At 48.1% G+C, this 11,947-nt stretch overlaps 6 protein-coding genes across 6 annotated transcripts; 4 read left to right on the top strand and 2 right to left on the bottom strand.

Moving 5' to 3' along the window:
- Positions 1-773: 773 nt before the first annotated feature.
- N7487_001888 (fungal specific transcription factor domain-containing protein) lies at positions 774-1,616 on the top strand (the record flags this gene model as incomplete). Its single annotated transcript, XM_056869636.1, has 1 exon — positions 774-1,616. One exon carries the CDS (start codon positions 774-776, stop codon positions 1,614-1,616), a length of 843 nt encoding a protein of 280 aa, XP_056734420.1.
- Positions 1,617-1,774: 158 nt separating this feature from the next.
- N7487_001887 (uncharacterized protein) lies at positions 1,775-2,140 on the top strand. The gene is made up of 2 exons (XM_056869635.1): positions 1,775-1,881; positions 1,932-2,140. Exons 1-2 carry the CDS (start codon positions 1,831-1,833, stop codon positions 2,118-2,120), a joined length of 240 nt encoding a protein of 79 aa, XP_056734419.1. The 5' UTR covers positions 1,775-1,830; the 3' UTR covers positions 2,121-2,140.
- Positions 2,141-3,000: 860 nt separating this feature from the next.
- On the bottom strand, positions 3,001-4,336 carry N7487_001886 (arrestin C-terminal domain-containing protein; the record flags this gene model as incomplete). Its single annotated transcript, XM_056869634.1, has 3 exons — positions 3,001-3,243; positions 3,299-4,183; positions 4,259-4,336. 3 exons carry the CDS (start codon positions 4,334-4,336, stop codon positions 3,001-3,003), a joined length of 1,206 nt encoding a protein of 401 aa, XP_056734418.1.
- Positions 4,337-5,097: 761 nt separating this feature from the next.
- N7487_001885 (putative DNA polymerase delta subunit 4) lies at positions 5,098-5,791 on the top strand (the record flags this gene model as incomplete). The annotated part of the gene is made up of 3 exons (XM_056869633.1): positions 5,098-5,443; positions 5,514-5,581; positions 5,651-5,791. The coding sequence occupies 3 exons, from the start codon at positions 5,098-5,100 to the stop codon at positions 5,789-5,791; spliced, it is 555 nt and encodes a 184-aa protein (XP_056734417.1).
- Positions 5,792-8,213: 2,422 nt separating this feature from the next.
- N7487_001884 (CFEM domain-containing protein) lies at positions 8,214-8,980 on the top strand (the record flags this gene model as incomplete). Its single annotated transcript, XM_056869632.1, has 3 exons — positions 8,214-8,294; positions 8,354-8,492; positions 8,556-8,980. The coding sequence occupies 3 exons, from the start codon at positions 8,214-8,216 to the stop codon at positions 8,978-8,980; spliced, it is 645 nt and encodes a 214-aa protein (XP_056734416.1).
- Positions 8,981-9,678: 698 nt separating this feature from the next.
- Positions 9,679-10,350, bottom strand: N7487_001883 (uncharacterized protein; the record flags this gene model as incomplete). Its single annotated transcript, XM_056869631.1, has 1 exon — positions 9,679-10,350. One exon carries the CDS (start codon positions 10,348-10,350, stop codon positions 9,679-9,681), a length of 672 nt encoding a protein of 223 aa, XP_056734415.1.
- Positions 10,351-11,947: the final 1,597 nt, after the last annotated feature.

Genomic DNA, 11,947 nt, shown 5'->3' with positions numbered 1-11,947 from the left:
CCCGGACTCATATGTTAGTGAACGTCGACGAAAATGCGACATTCCGGCACCCGGCCGCTCGTGCAGCTATTGCTCCGCCCGGGGCCTATTTTGTACTCGGAAACAGCTCTCCGTGCCGAAAGAATCTTCTACGTCAGAAGAATCAACTGCCGGGACTCTGTCTCTACCCGAGAAATGCACTTTACCAGATCAACCCCTCTGCATTGAACTAGTGGAGCTGTATTTTGATTATGTGCATGATAAATTTCATTCTCTCTTCCATCGACCAAGTCTGATTGAAGATATACGCCGTGGACAAGCGCCCGAGAATTTAATATACGGGATTCTTGCATTATCGGCACGGTATGCCTTCAACTCGGCCCGAATGAACAGAATCTGACTCCGGTAGATTTTCAAATCACTTTTCCTTTGCCGACACAGATCCTCGGAAAAGAGGGAAAGGATATACCAAAAGATGTGAACAACTACTCAACTTGAATGATGTCTCTTTGACAACAATCCAAGTTTGTGTTCTGCTCGGTGCAATTGCGGTAGTAGATGGAAATCCTGCCTCGGAGACCATCTACTACTCAATAGCATGCCGTATTGCCCAACTCCTTGATCTCCCAAACTGCCGTGCTTCAAGTCGTGTGGAACAAGAAGTAAACACGAGAGGTTTGTAGTCTATGCGGAACTACTCAAAAATATCCACACATCTAACATCCAACACAGTATGGTGGACTCTTTGTATGATAGACGTCTGGTCCTCATCAGGAGTCCGACTCCCACGACTAATGACCCCCCAACCAAACGTCCCGCTCCCGATGAACGAAGCAACCTTCCTCGCCATGACCCGCAATCAAGGCTTTACAGTATTAGTCACAAACGACCGCGCCTCATCCCTCCTAGCACAAATGGTCCTACTAAACCGAATCCTCTTGGAAATCAACGACTTCAACACCAAAGCTGCCGAAACAACCCTCACTGAAGAATACATAAAAATAACCATCTCAACTCTCTCCGCCAAACTCTCCACCTGGCTCATAAACCTACCCGCTCACATGCACGACACGCCCTCCAACCTCCAATCCTACGCCTCCCAAGGCCAAGGCCACCTTTTCGTAACCCTTTATTTAGGCTACTACCACTACGGCCAAATGCTCTTCTACCGGTTCCTCCACGAAGACGTCCGAGGGCACACATCACGCACGCACTTCTACGCACAGCAGTGCAAAGAACACGCCGTCCGGCTCTGTGAGATGATCTACCGCTCCGAGGAAGTACCAGGTTGCGCCGTGCTGTACAATATGGTCGGCCATGTACTCGTTATTGCATCGACGGTGCAGATCCATACGTTGCTTTTCGGCGACGAGGCGAGTGTCGTTCGGGCTAGGGCGAGGCTCGAGAGGAATTTCTGTATTCTGACCAAACTCCGTGCGCTCTGGCCTACGCTTGATGTTTGTATGGAGCGGTTACAGGCTTTTCATCGGGCTTGTAGGAGCTCGGTTGATACTAGTTTTTGTATGGATAGGTGGATGGTGAGGTTTTTGGTCGAGTTTGCGAACCCGGTTAGGGATAAGGATGGGGGTGGGGGTGTGGAGGTTCCTTGGGCTTTGGAGGAAATTGGGATTTGTTAGATGGATACCCTGTATATTTAGTGGTCGTTTGTATATTGTCGAGATGTTGGAAAAAACTATAGATGACACTAGGCGGTGACGAGAGCGGTCAATTCGATATACATCGTGCGTCTCATGCCCAAAGTGGATGATGCCCCTGACAAATTCAATTGAACTGCTCAGGCACCGATTTTGAAAGTATCAGGCATATTTCCAAGCTACTGGATAACATCACATGGACGAAAGAAATCAAAATATCGTGGACTATAACGAAAGTTTGCGCAAGGTATATCGCCCAATACAACCACCAAATGCAGGAAGTAACAAGAGAGATAGATATCAAACAGCCTTGAGAATGCTCTGAAGACCTTTGGACCCTCTTCGAGGCAGTACCAAACCATTCTTGAAATGTTGAAAGAATGTCTCCGGGATATTGAGAACGAAAGCCAAAAGCAAAGCAAAGCCCAGGTGGTTGACGCAGACATGCTAAGCATTGCCATGGGATTTTTAGAAATTGGGAAATAAAGCTGCATATATAATACAATGTATACATGGAGAGCTATTGAGAGAAAATCCCTGGAACCGAGAAGATAAATATCAAACCATACATGTATATAAGAACAGGAAGGATTCTGTCTAAAAGTAGTGCATATAACAACCTCTTGAGATGAAACCTACACAAAAGAGTATGCCTAGTAGAATCCTAGTTTCCCAATACTCTAAGTATAAAGTCAATATTGTGTTTACATATCTGGGTGGATTTGCATACCCTCGTTAATTTATTTCCTGATTGTATTTAAACGATATATGTCATTGGCGGCATGTGTTGAAAAGATTTTACATTCCAACTGACAACATTTGAATATACATGGCCACGAGAATAGATTATTCCTGTGTCCTGAATCCATAGATCCACAGATTCATGGGTCCATGGGTCCATATGGATACAAATTGTATCACAACCGAGCCAAATGTGTGACCGAACCAATGTGCGGATGAAATGATCACTGAATGGCCAAACAAGACCAAATGCATGTATGCGGCGGGGAGACGCTGTCTATAAGTCAAGGGCGACAAGGCAGTCAACACTCGATTTCCCCGGCCAAATCTCTAAACAGGTAACCCAAACACCCCATGATCCCCATTTTGCCCGGAGATGAACAGCCGAGCTTCCAGGAATACCATGCAACCAACTCCAAAATGTATGCAATCGTAAGACATGTCGTGATATAGCGTGATCGCAGAGGAGCCTTCAGCCTCCGCACCCGCCAGGGACATCAAAAGTAACGGCAGCCGTCGGACCCCGTGTGTGGGAATACCGTCCAGGACCTGCGGTATCCGGACGGGGGAGTTTATTAAATAATTTTCATCGTTGTTATTGTGAAGGGTTGAATCGTCTCCCATCTCAGTCGATCAGCGGTTTCTTCTGGTTGCCGACAATAGCGGCGCCTATATGGCTGAGGGCGTTGTGGTCATTTGGTCGTACAATTGCTGGAAGAGGCAGCATGGGGTTGTCCGGGTTAACGTGGGCGGCGTCTCGTGCAGCTTGCTCGATCGCTTCCATTTCTTCTTTGCAGCCGGCGTGGTCGAGAGGGCAGACCACAATTGGTTGTCGGATGGTAATGTCTCTTGCTGAGGTTAAGTGGGCCTGCCGAGTGTGAGTTTTGGGGATGATATACTATGAAACTAGGGGGAAAACGAACTCGAACTGTGAGGTAGTACTCAATTTTATATAGACTTGCTGTGGTTGTGAAGCCGCTCACACCGTACGTTGGAAATGCAGCCCTACTTCTTGGCAAGATTCCTTCTGCATCGCGGAGGTCCTTGGCAGGGAATACCAAGCCCAGGTTTGTCAAGTAGCCCGATTGGGGCAGTTTAACGCCAATGTTTTCCGTTTTCTTGGCTAGAACCTTGACTTTGCGCTGGGGCTCATCGCCTTCGTGGTTGTAGATGATTTCTTCATCGATGCCGATGGTGATCTTGTTGATGGTCACTTTTCGCGCCTTGCCCATCCAGCTCTCGTTCGGTGACAGTTTGACGTAGACGCTGACAGGATCGAGAGGACCGTAGGACCACCGTGGTAGTGAGATGGCTAAGGTGACCAGATGATCTGATACACGCTCCGCCGACTCCGGACGATTGTACATGCCGAATGTGGAGAGTGTGTCGTAGCGCGCGATCGGGACGGGGAAGGTGTATTTGTGCTGCTGCTGCTGTCCTTGTTGGACCGTCACCACCATCTCGTAGTAGGTTTCGGCGGTGCGACTCGGGAGCTGTACACTAGCTGGTGGTACACGGCGAGAGGCATCACGACCCCCACGACCAAATGGAATAAAGAGGACGAAAGGCAGATCCATAGATATTACTTCCTCGTATTCTCGGCCGGCGGGACATCGAAATAGAAGCATCTCTTTGCCGACGATGTCAGTGATCTCTTTCCGCGGCGGAGCTAGGCGTTTCTTCGTGAAGGTGTCGGCCGAAGGGTGAATGGTCTCGCGGCGGAGGAGGGAAATCGTGACAAGCGAGACGTTGACCGGAGCTGTAATGCCAACGCACGGTCTGATTTCAACTTTACCCTCGATTCGTGGCTTGGATAGTCAGTCAATGGGGCCGTGTGAGCAGGGGGCCAAACGGGCTCGCCGCATGTATCGCAGGGCGCTTACCATGGTCGCAGAAATGCCTGGGTATCCGATCAGAAAATTGCCATTTGCTGGGCCTGATACGCGCACAAAGGCGGCCATCTCGAGTCAGCCGTGCCTGTCGCACCATAGACATGCGGAGGTTGGTTGAGTTGTGGGGAATATGCGAGTGGACGGGGGATCCTTTCGCACGGTTCATAAGGGTTCGACGGTGGGTTGGGTAGACTGCGTAGGCGTATAGATAGTTTGAATGTCGGAGGTGAAAAGAGGTTGAAAAGTGTAAGTTGCCCTGAGGCCTAGAGGTCTAGAGGTTCGAGATAGGAGAGGTGAAGGAGCTGAGCTTCCAAAAGGTACAGTGGTTTGTGGTGGGGAAAGGTGAACTGAGCCCCCCCCAACAGCCACAATTGAATTAGAGCCTCTAGTTTTTTGGGGTTTATTGGGCTCTTTCAGGATTCTCGATATTAAATGGGTTGATACACTATAATAACAATATAGGAAGATGAATCAGGTCTTGTCATATCTCTACATATGTACCCAGACGTAATGGTTATCGCGTGGACAATGTAAGCCCAGTTTTCAATACCAATGTCATCATCGTCATCACACATGAATCTATAGAACAATATACATTAGTACCTACATGTACTAAATAGATGAGTTTATATGGCAACGAATGTATAAATGTACCTAGGTATATATCAAGCCCAATCAGAACCACGGAAGACTAAATTCCGGACCTCAGCAGATTTCCCAAGATTTGGTTGCCAGTGCAACCATGACATCGCCTCCTTCTCCACCTAATTTCTTCAACATTTGTTCCCCATCCCATATCCTAACGCCAAGCCACTGCATTCTACATCAATATGCCTCGTCGTGTAGCAAATAAACCCGGGTCGCAGTCGACACTGTCCTTTGGAGGGAGCCGAGTGACAAAACCAGTCACCGCACCATCCCATAAAGCGAAGGCCCTCGACTCAACTCCAGCGCTCTCCGACAAATCTGCATCCGCCACACCGGAGCCCCAGCAGTTGTCCGTCACCCCAAATGAACCCTCCAAGCCCCATGTTGCAGAGCTAGCGGTGCGGCAGCAGGCTGCAACTGAACACCAAGCGCCCCAATCCGAAGAAGATAAGCGGGCATTGAAGTTGAATAAGCAGGATATCTGGCGATACTGGCAGGCTCAAGAGCAGGCCCGCAAGGCACCTAGAGGTAAGTCGATATTGTCGCACAGGGAATTAGTATGGGTCAAGAGGCTAATAGGCTAATTCCAACTTAATAGCCCACCAACAAGGCATGGATGTAGAGGAAAAGATTCTCCGGCATTTTGATCTTTCCAGTCAATACGGGGTATGTTGTCTTGGTATCCGAGATTTTTCTATAAAAAAAAGTCATCTAACATAATGTCTTTCTCTTTAGCCCTGTATTGGAATTGCCCGTGTCAAGCGCTGGAGACGGGCTAATCTGCTGAAGCTCAACCCGCCCATTGAAGTTCTTGCAGTTCTTCTGAAGGGGAAGAATACAAATGAGCGAGCACATATTGATGAATTGTTATCCTGAGGACATATATCCTCAGGAAATATGGGAAAGTGATTTGAAATGGCGTTAACAGACTTGCATGGACTGGGCGTATGTGATAGGTATTAATGCGATACGAATGATATGTATGGGTATTCCCAGACTTTAAAAAGTTGTAAATTCAATTCCAGAGACGGAAGAGTAATTTTGGACTTTCAAGGGAATGATTTTCTATCGAGGACTTTCCATGTGAGCCGGCCGAGGCAATCTTGCACTGGCAAATTGAATTTCAGGCAATGCCCAGGTGGCAATTCCCGCTTATACGCATTCGATACGATAGAATGCCCGAATGCCCGATCCTGGAGACGTCGATCCTTATTTCAATTCATCGGGAAAGCTCTTCAAACTACATCGTACATACAAAGTATATCGGCAATGGCTATATTTATCTAGAACTGGAGATGAAAGACCAGGATGTTATTGGGATCTTCTCAGGTCCGTGGTATCCCCGGATTCACACAATGGGTCTGTCCGGGGACCCCGCGATATTCGCTATCGGCCATCTTTGCTTTTTTCCCCCTTCTTGACTACATCCTGTTTGCTATGTGGGTAGAAAGCTTAGTGATTTTGCTTGTTATCTCTGCATTATTCGTATGGACACATTCACATATGCATTATTATTACCATTGTTATGATCTTATCCACTGCAAGGGTCTTTCGCCTCGACGCCTCAACAGTCATTTAACCGATTGGAATGAAAGTCTAAGCCCAATTTAGGTATTACGTCCGGCCGGTACGCCTTTTCTTTTGTTTTCCAGCATAGTGGGCATAAACTGGGCATGAGATCTTACTGGGCACAGGGTCTCGTTCAAGGCCCTCGGTGGCGACGCTAAGCAGGACTTGTTTCCCATGTGATTGATTAATTTTTTTGTCCCTGATTTTCCTGCTTTCTGGGTATTACCCCAAACCCCACGCTACAAAAGTGAATACTAGCGTATAGAAGGTCTAGTCTGCGTCTTGACTGGGCCCACCCCCGCTAAATGTCTCACTTGTCTGGGCTATGGTGGACCCTTCTCGAACCAGTTCCCCCTCCTACGTCGTTCATTTTCACAGTATGAAAAGAAATACACAAATGGTTTACTAGGAAGTAACATCTGGACTATATTGACAATGGAGGCGTATGCAGGTACCATATTTCACGATCGACTCATCTCTCGGAAGATGCCATTATTTTGATATCCTTGCTAGGCTGTGGGTATCCCGGAAGATATCGAATTATAATTAACTCCAATGAAACTCTGCAGACGCTCGGGGTATCTTTGCGGCCTTTATCTGACCCAGAGAGCTACTATGTACTACATTGTACATCCATGAGCCCTATATTAGACAATTTCCGTAGCTCACAAGGTTGGCCTCCTGAGTTTGGACCCTTTTTAAAGCCTTTCATTTGAGGAACCAAATGATAATGCCGTGTGTTACCCCAATCAATTCGAAGATGTTCTATTGTTATTATTGTTATTATTATATTAATTCCAAGGTTGTGTAGACATTGCGTCGGACCAAGTCCCAATGTGGTATAGTTCGATACTACGCTCTGCCGGGCCCTACCGGGCCTGCCGGGGTCCAACTATCTTCCCCGGATTTTCTTCAAAATACCAGATACGATGGGGTTCGCCACCCTTTGGTCTTTGTCAATCATGCTGTCATGCATTCAAATGGTCATTGTTTGGGCTTATCCTGCATACGCTTGAGTCCTACTTCCAGCCAATCTACTCAAGGTTCTGCAATGGGAACGCTGCACAATGTATGCTACATGTACGGCTGTACGAAGTACTGCAACCTGTACCGTACCTTCGCCCATGGAGGCCGCTAAGAGTCTAGCCAAACACAGTGGAAATTAAGCTAGTGACCCTGTTCGGCCGTATGACTAGCAAATGGGAAGTGTAGTACGGATGTACCAACATTACCACTGGTCTAGCTTTTCCGGTGGCTTCCTCGCTCGTCCTGGTCTAGTCTCAACTTGGCGATGCGGGCATACGTACGCCGTACGAGACAATGGGACCAACCAGCCATCGTCATTCTAATACTCAATCGGCTGCGGGAACCCAGGATCCGGCGTAAGCCTTCTGCCTTGGCCGTGCAATGAACGTCCGGGGTTCCAATCCGTGGTAATTACGGATCTGAGTCAACCGCGGCCTTGACCTCATTTCGGTGGATTGCCTCCCATTAAGCATGCGGAGACATGTGATGGTCCCACGCGCCAACCGGTGCAACCCTGCCACAGGGGTTTCTCCATGGGGGAGGTGGAGTATATAGGATGAGCGAAGCTTATAAAAAGGGCATCACCCATCCAAGTCCAGACCTAGCTCTTCTCAACTCACCTGCACTCGCTATACATAATTGACTGTCATTTCCGGCACGCCGTTCATAAAATAACTACTTTTAGTCCAGCTATATCATCAAGATGAAGTTCTCCACCACTCTGATTGCCTTCGCTGCCGCCGGCCTCGCCAGCGCCCAGCTGCCCGATGTGCCTTCCTGCTCGGTACGAATAAAACCAATGCCTACGTAACAAGAATATTGTCTACTAACACTCCCCACTAGCTGAGCTGCTTCCTCAGTGCTCTGCAGAGCGATGGTTGCTCCGAGCTGCTCGACTTCAAGTGCCACTGCCAGAAGACCGAGCTCGTGTCCAGCATCACCCCTTGTGTTGCTAAGGCCTGTGAGCACAGCGACCAAGTCTGTATGTTAACATCAGTCTGCTCCATCTTTGACCGCCAACACCCCCACTAACACACCCATCCAGCTGTCTCCAACGCCGTCGTTAACCAGTGCTCCTCTGCCGGCCACCCCATCTCGATCCCTCCCATCGAGACCAGCGCTTCCTCCAGCGCCAGCTCCTCAGAGACTAGCACCCCCAGCTCCACCCCCGCTGAGACCTCCGCCTCCGCTACCCCCACCGCGTCTGCCAGCGAGAGCTCCAGCGCCGTTGAGTCCTCCTCCTCCGCTGTTGAGACCGAGAGCTCCACCACTGGTGCCGGTGCCGGTGCCGGTACCACCACTGGATCCGCCGCTGGCTCCTCCGGTGCTGCCACCTCCACTCCTCTGGTGACCACCACCGGATCCGCCACTGCCTCTTCCTCCTCGCCCGCCTTCAACGGTGCTGGCAATGTCAAGGGTAACCTGGCTGGTGTTGCTGCTTTCGCCGCTGCCGCCGCTTACGTTCTGTAAATATATCTATACCTAATCTAACGCTGTTGTCAGTGTTTGCGATTGGCTCTCGTTGGCAGGTGGGATTCACTTCTTTTTTTTGGCTGACTGGGTTGGTTGTGCAAGACGCCTGAATGGGTCACCTCCCTGTATAGTTGACATGATTAATACAATGCACGTCTTGCTTTTGCCTCTTGGGTGAAACTGATGTTTATGATTTTATCTTTATTCTGTTCTTTTTGGCTTTGTAGTGGTAACCTTCGTCGGCTTCATACAAACTCCAAACCAGTGAACTGAGCAATATGAAAAATATAGCTTGGTGCGATAACTTAATTGGACGTTGATTTTCAAGAAATACGTAACAAACACAACGACAATTAACAAATAGACTTCTCACATAGTAAAAGATCCTCCATGAGTTAAATAATGGCGGGCCGCACTCCTGTATATGAAATAACCTAAGCTAGTAACATTATTCCAATTTTTAATGCGAGAGATTTGACACAAAATAGCCCATGACAGCGATGAGACTGCAGTGCCAAGCTTCGAGAGTAGCGCTTATGCTAATTGTCGCTGTTTCCTGACGGCTACCTTTGGTGCCATCCTAGGTGCCCTATTTACCAGAATCCTAATTATAATTCTCTTTCGGCTATTCTTGAGTTAATTAAAGTCATGACAAGTAATTCATTATATATAACTAAATATATCTTTGGAAATCATCACAGTAGGGCAGCCATCGCAGCAGCAACCATAGGGGCAGCCGTGATCAAAGCACCCGCGTGTCCAGCAGCACCACCGGTTGACTGAGTAGTCTCGACAGATGTGGTCGAAGCTGTTCCAGCAGTTGTCTGGGTGGCGCTGGGAGTCGTAAGGGTAATAGAATCCAGTCCGGCAGTAACCGTCAACTGGTAGTATGAATTGGAAATCGGGGCTGTGGTGTAGGTAGCCTTGCTGGTAGTGGAAGACTCGTATTTCCCTCCATCCAAGGATCCGTTCATGCCTAGACTCATGGTGCAGCTGGCGGATTCGGTTGAAGCTTTCAGAGAGCACTCATAGGACTGGGTGAGAGTGAGATCATAGCTAGTCGACTTGCCCGAGGTGGAGGCGATATATTGCCCGGTGACGCTGACTGTCTCCGGGCCTTGAATGATTGTCCACGAAGTGGGATAGTTGCAATCTGTCTTAGGGGCGCCCTTCACACAACCGACGTGGTATGTGGCGGCCTTGGTGTTGTAGGCGACAAGGCTGGCAGCGGTGCTTGTCCAGCCACCGTACTGGAGGAAGCCTGCATCCCAAGGAGGGGAGAAGTAGCCAATTATGACGCTGCTGGTGTCGTCGGCCTGAGCACTAAGGGTAGCAAGAGCTGTTGCGAGGAAAATAGAGGCACGCATGTTGATAGTTCTTGGTTTCTCAGACGATGAAGTGGGCAATTTAAGAGAAGTAAAAAGGTATAAACTGTAATTGACTGACGCGTCCCTTTAAATGAGCTGAACTAAGCTATTTACTTAGCTTACGGCGCTTTGCTCAATGTGTGGCGGAAGGTGAGAGACCATGGCGAGGTAGCATTCCCCGGAAGCCCTAAATTTGACAATTCTTTCCTATTGGTTTAAGTCACCTTTCTTTGACCACTTATTGGATATCAGAGCGCTGTGGCTAAACTGTGACTAACCGAAGATAGTGCTAACTAGCAAAGGGCCACATCACTAGCGTAAAACAGAAAAGTCAGCAAAATAGTTAGTCGGTTGCTAAGAAAAAAAAAAGGATATCATGTGGTCGTTCGGCATAAGCATGATAGTACAGTGCCAGTGTGGACCTTTTATTCACTCAACATTCTGAGTACAAACAGGGATATTAGCGATATATGCACTCCGTAGCCGATTCACGGAGGCTCTATCAATTTTGGGACTATAGGACCCACATCAAGGTCCAAACCCTCCATAGCCAATCTCCTCCTCGGGTTGCACATACTCTATATAGTAATCTTAGATATGGAGCTAGAGTGGACCAGCTCCACTGTGTGCAGGGCTCTCATGGACCTAACGGCTATGCGGCGTTTGAAGGCTCGTTGAGTCACAGCTCAATCATGGCTTGCTGCTTACTCCGTACTTATGTTGTAATTGAAAAAAAAAAGGCTGCGATATAGACTATATTATAAAGGAAAAATTGAAGGGCACGGATTTGATGTGCTATTTGTACTTTCCCGCCTAAGTTGAGACCTGTAGAACCTTAACCTGCAGTCTATGGATTTAGTTGCAAAGAGAGTCAAGATTTCGTGCCATTTTGTGGAGAGTTAGGAGGTTATATATCCATGTCCAGTTCACTGCCTTAAAACAGGCATATATGAATTTAAGCATGTTGTAGTGTGAACCGTTTGCTCTGCTCCACTATAGTCCATCGAGTGTTACCCCTCCAACACTACAACTCCGCATTTCTCCCCTGAGTCCCATCTCCATTGTATTATTCTTCTCTGAAGCTTTGCTTACTGTGCTGACGCCCTTCGATGGCGCTCAGATAATATGTCCCACAAGCATACATCCCTGGCCTTACTTCGCACATGCCAGAACATCGAAGAAGGCGAGCTTAACACGACAAATTGATGAATAGATAGGCTCACTTGAAGGACTTATATCAATCGACAGAAGAGGAGCATGCAGACCGCATTTGCTGAGATTTGCCCATTGCATGAAGGATTATGTCGGTTAATATCGCATGATCGATTGTTTCAATGTCCGGGGACTCTTCATTCTGGATAGGGTCTCCAGAAGTATGTCCTTGAGAATGTCCACCAGCAGGCTCCGAGCCATCTAACCCGAAACCGACGGATTGATGTGTACTGTTATAGAATACTGTTGCCACCCACGGCGAAACTACTACAGCTTCACAAACACAGGCTGAATGTGGCCCAACATAATTTCCGCGGTAGTCCTCAATCTAGACATCATACTCATTCCTTACTCCTTGTCTCTTATAATTACCAGCGAAGACAGA

This window comes from Penicillium crustosum (assembly GCF_028827405.1).
Source record: "Penicillium crustosum strain IBT 35664 chromosome Unknown utg000001l_segment0_segment0, whole genome shotgun sequence".
NCBI lineage: Eukaryota > Fungi > Ascomycota > Eurotiomycetes > Eurotiales > Aspergillaceae > Penicillium > Penicillium crustosum.
Note: the sequence above shows the minus strand (reverse complement) of the source record. Positions and strands in the feature narration are given on the sequence as shown.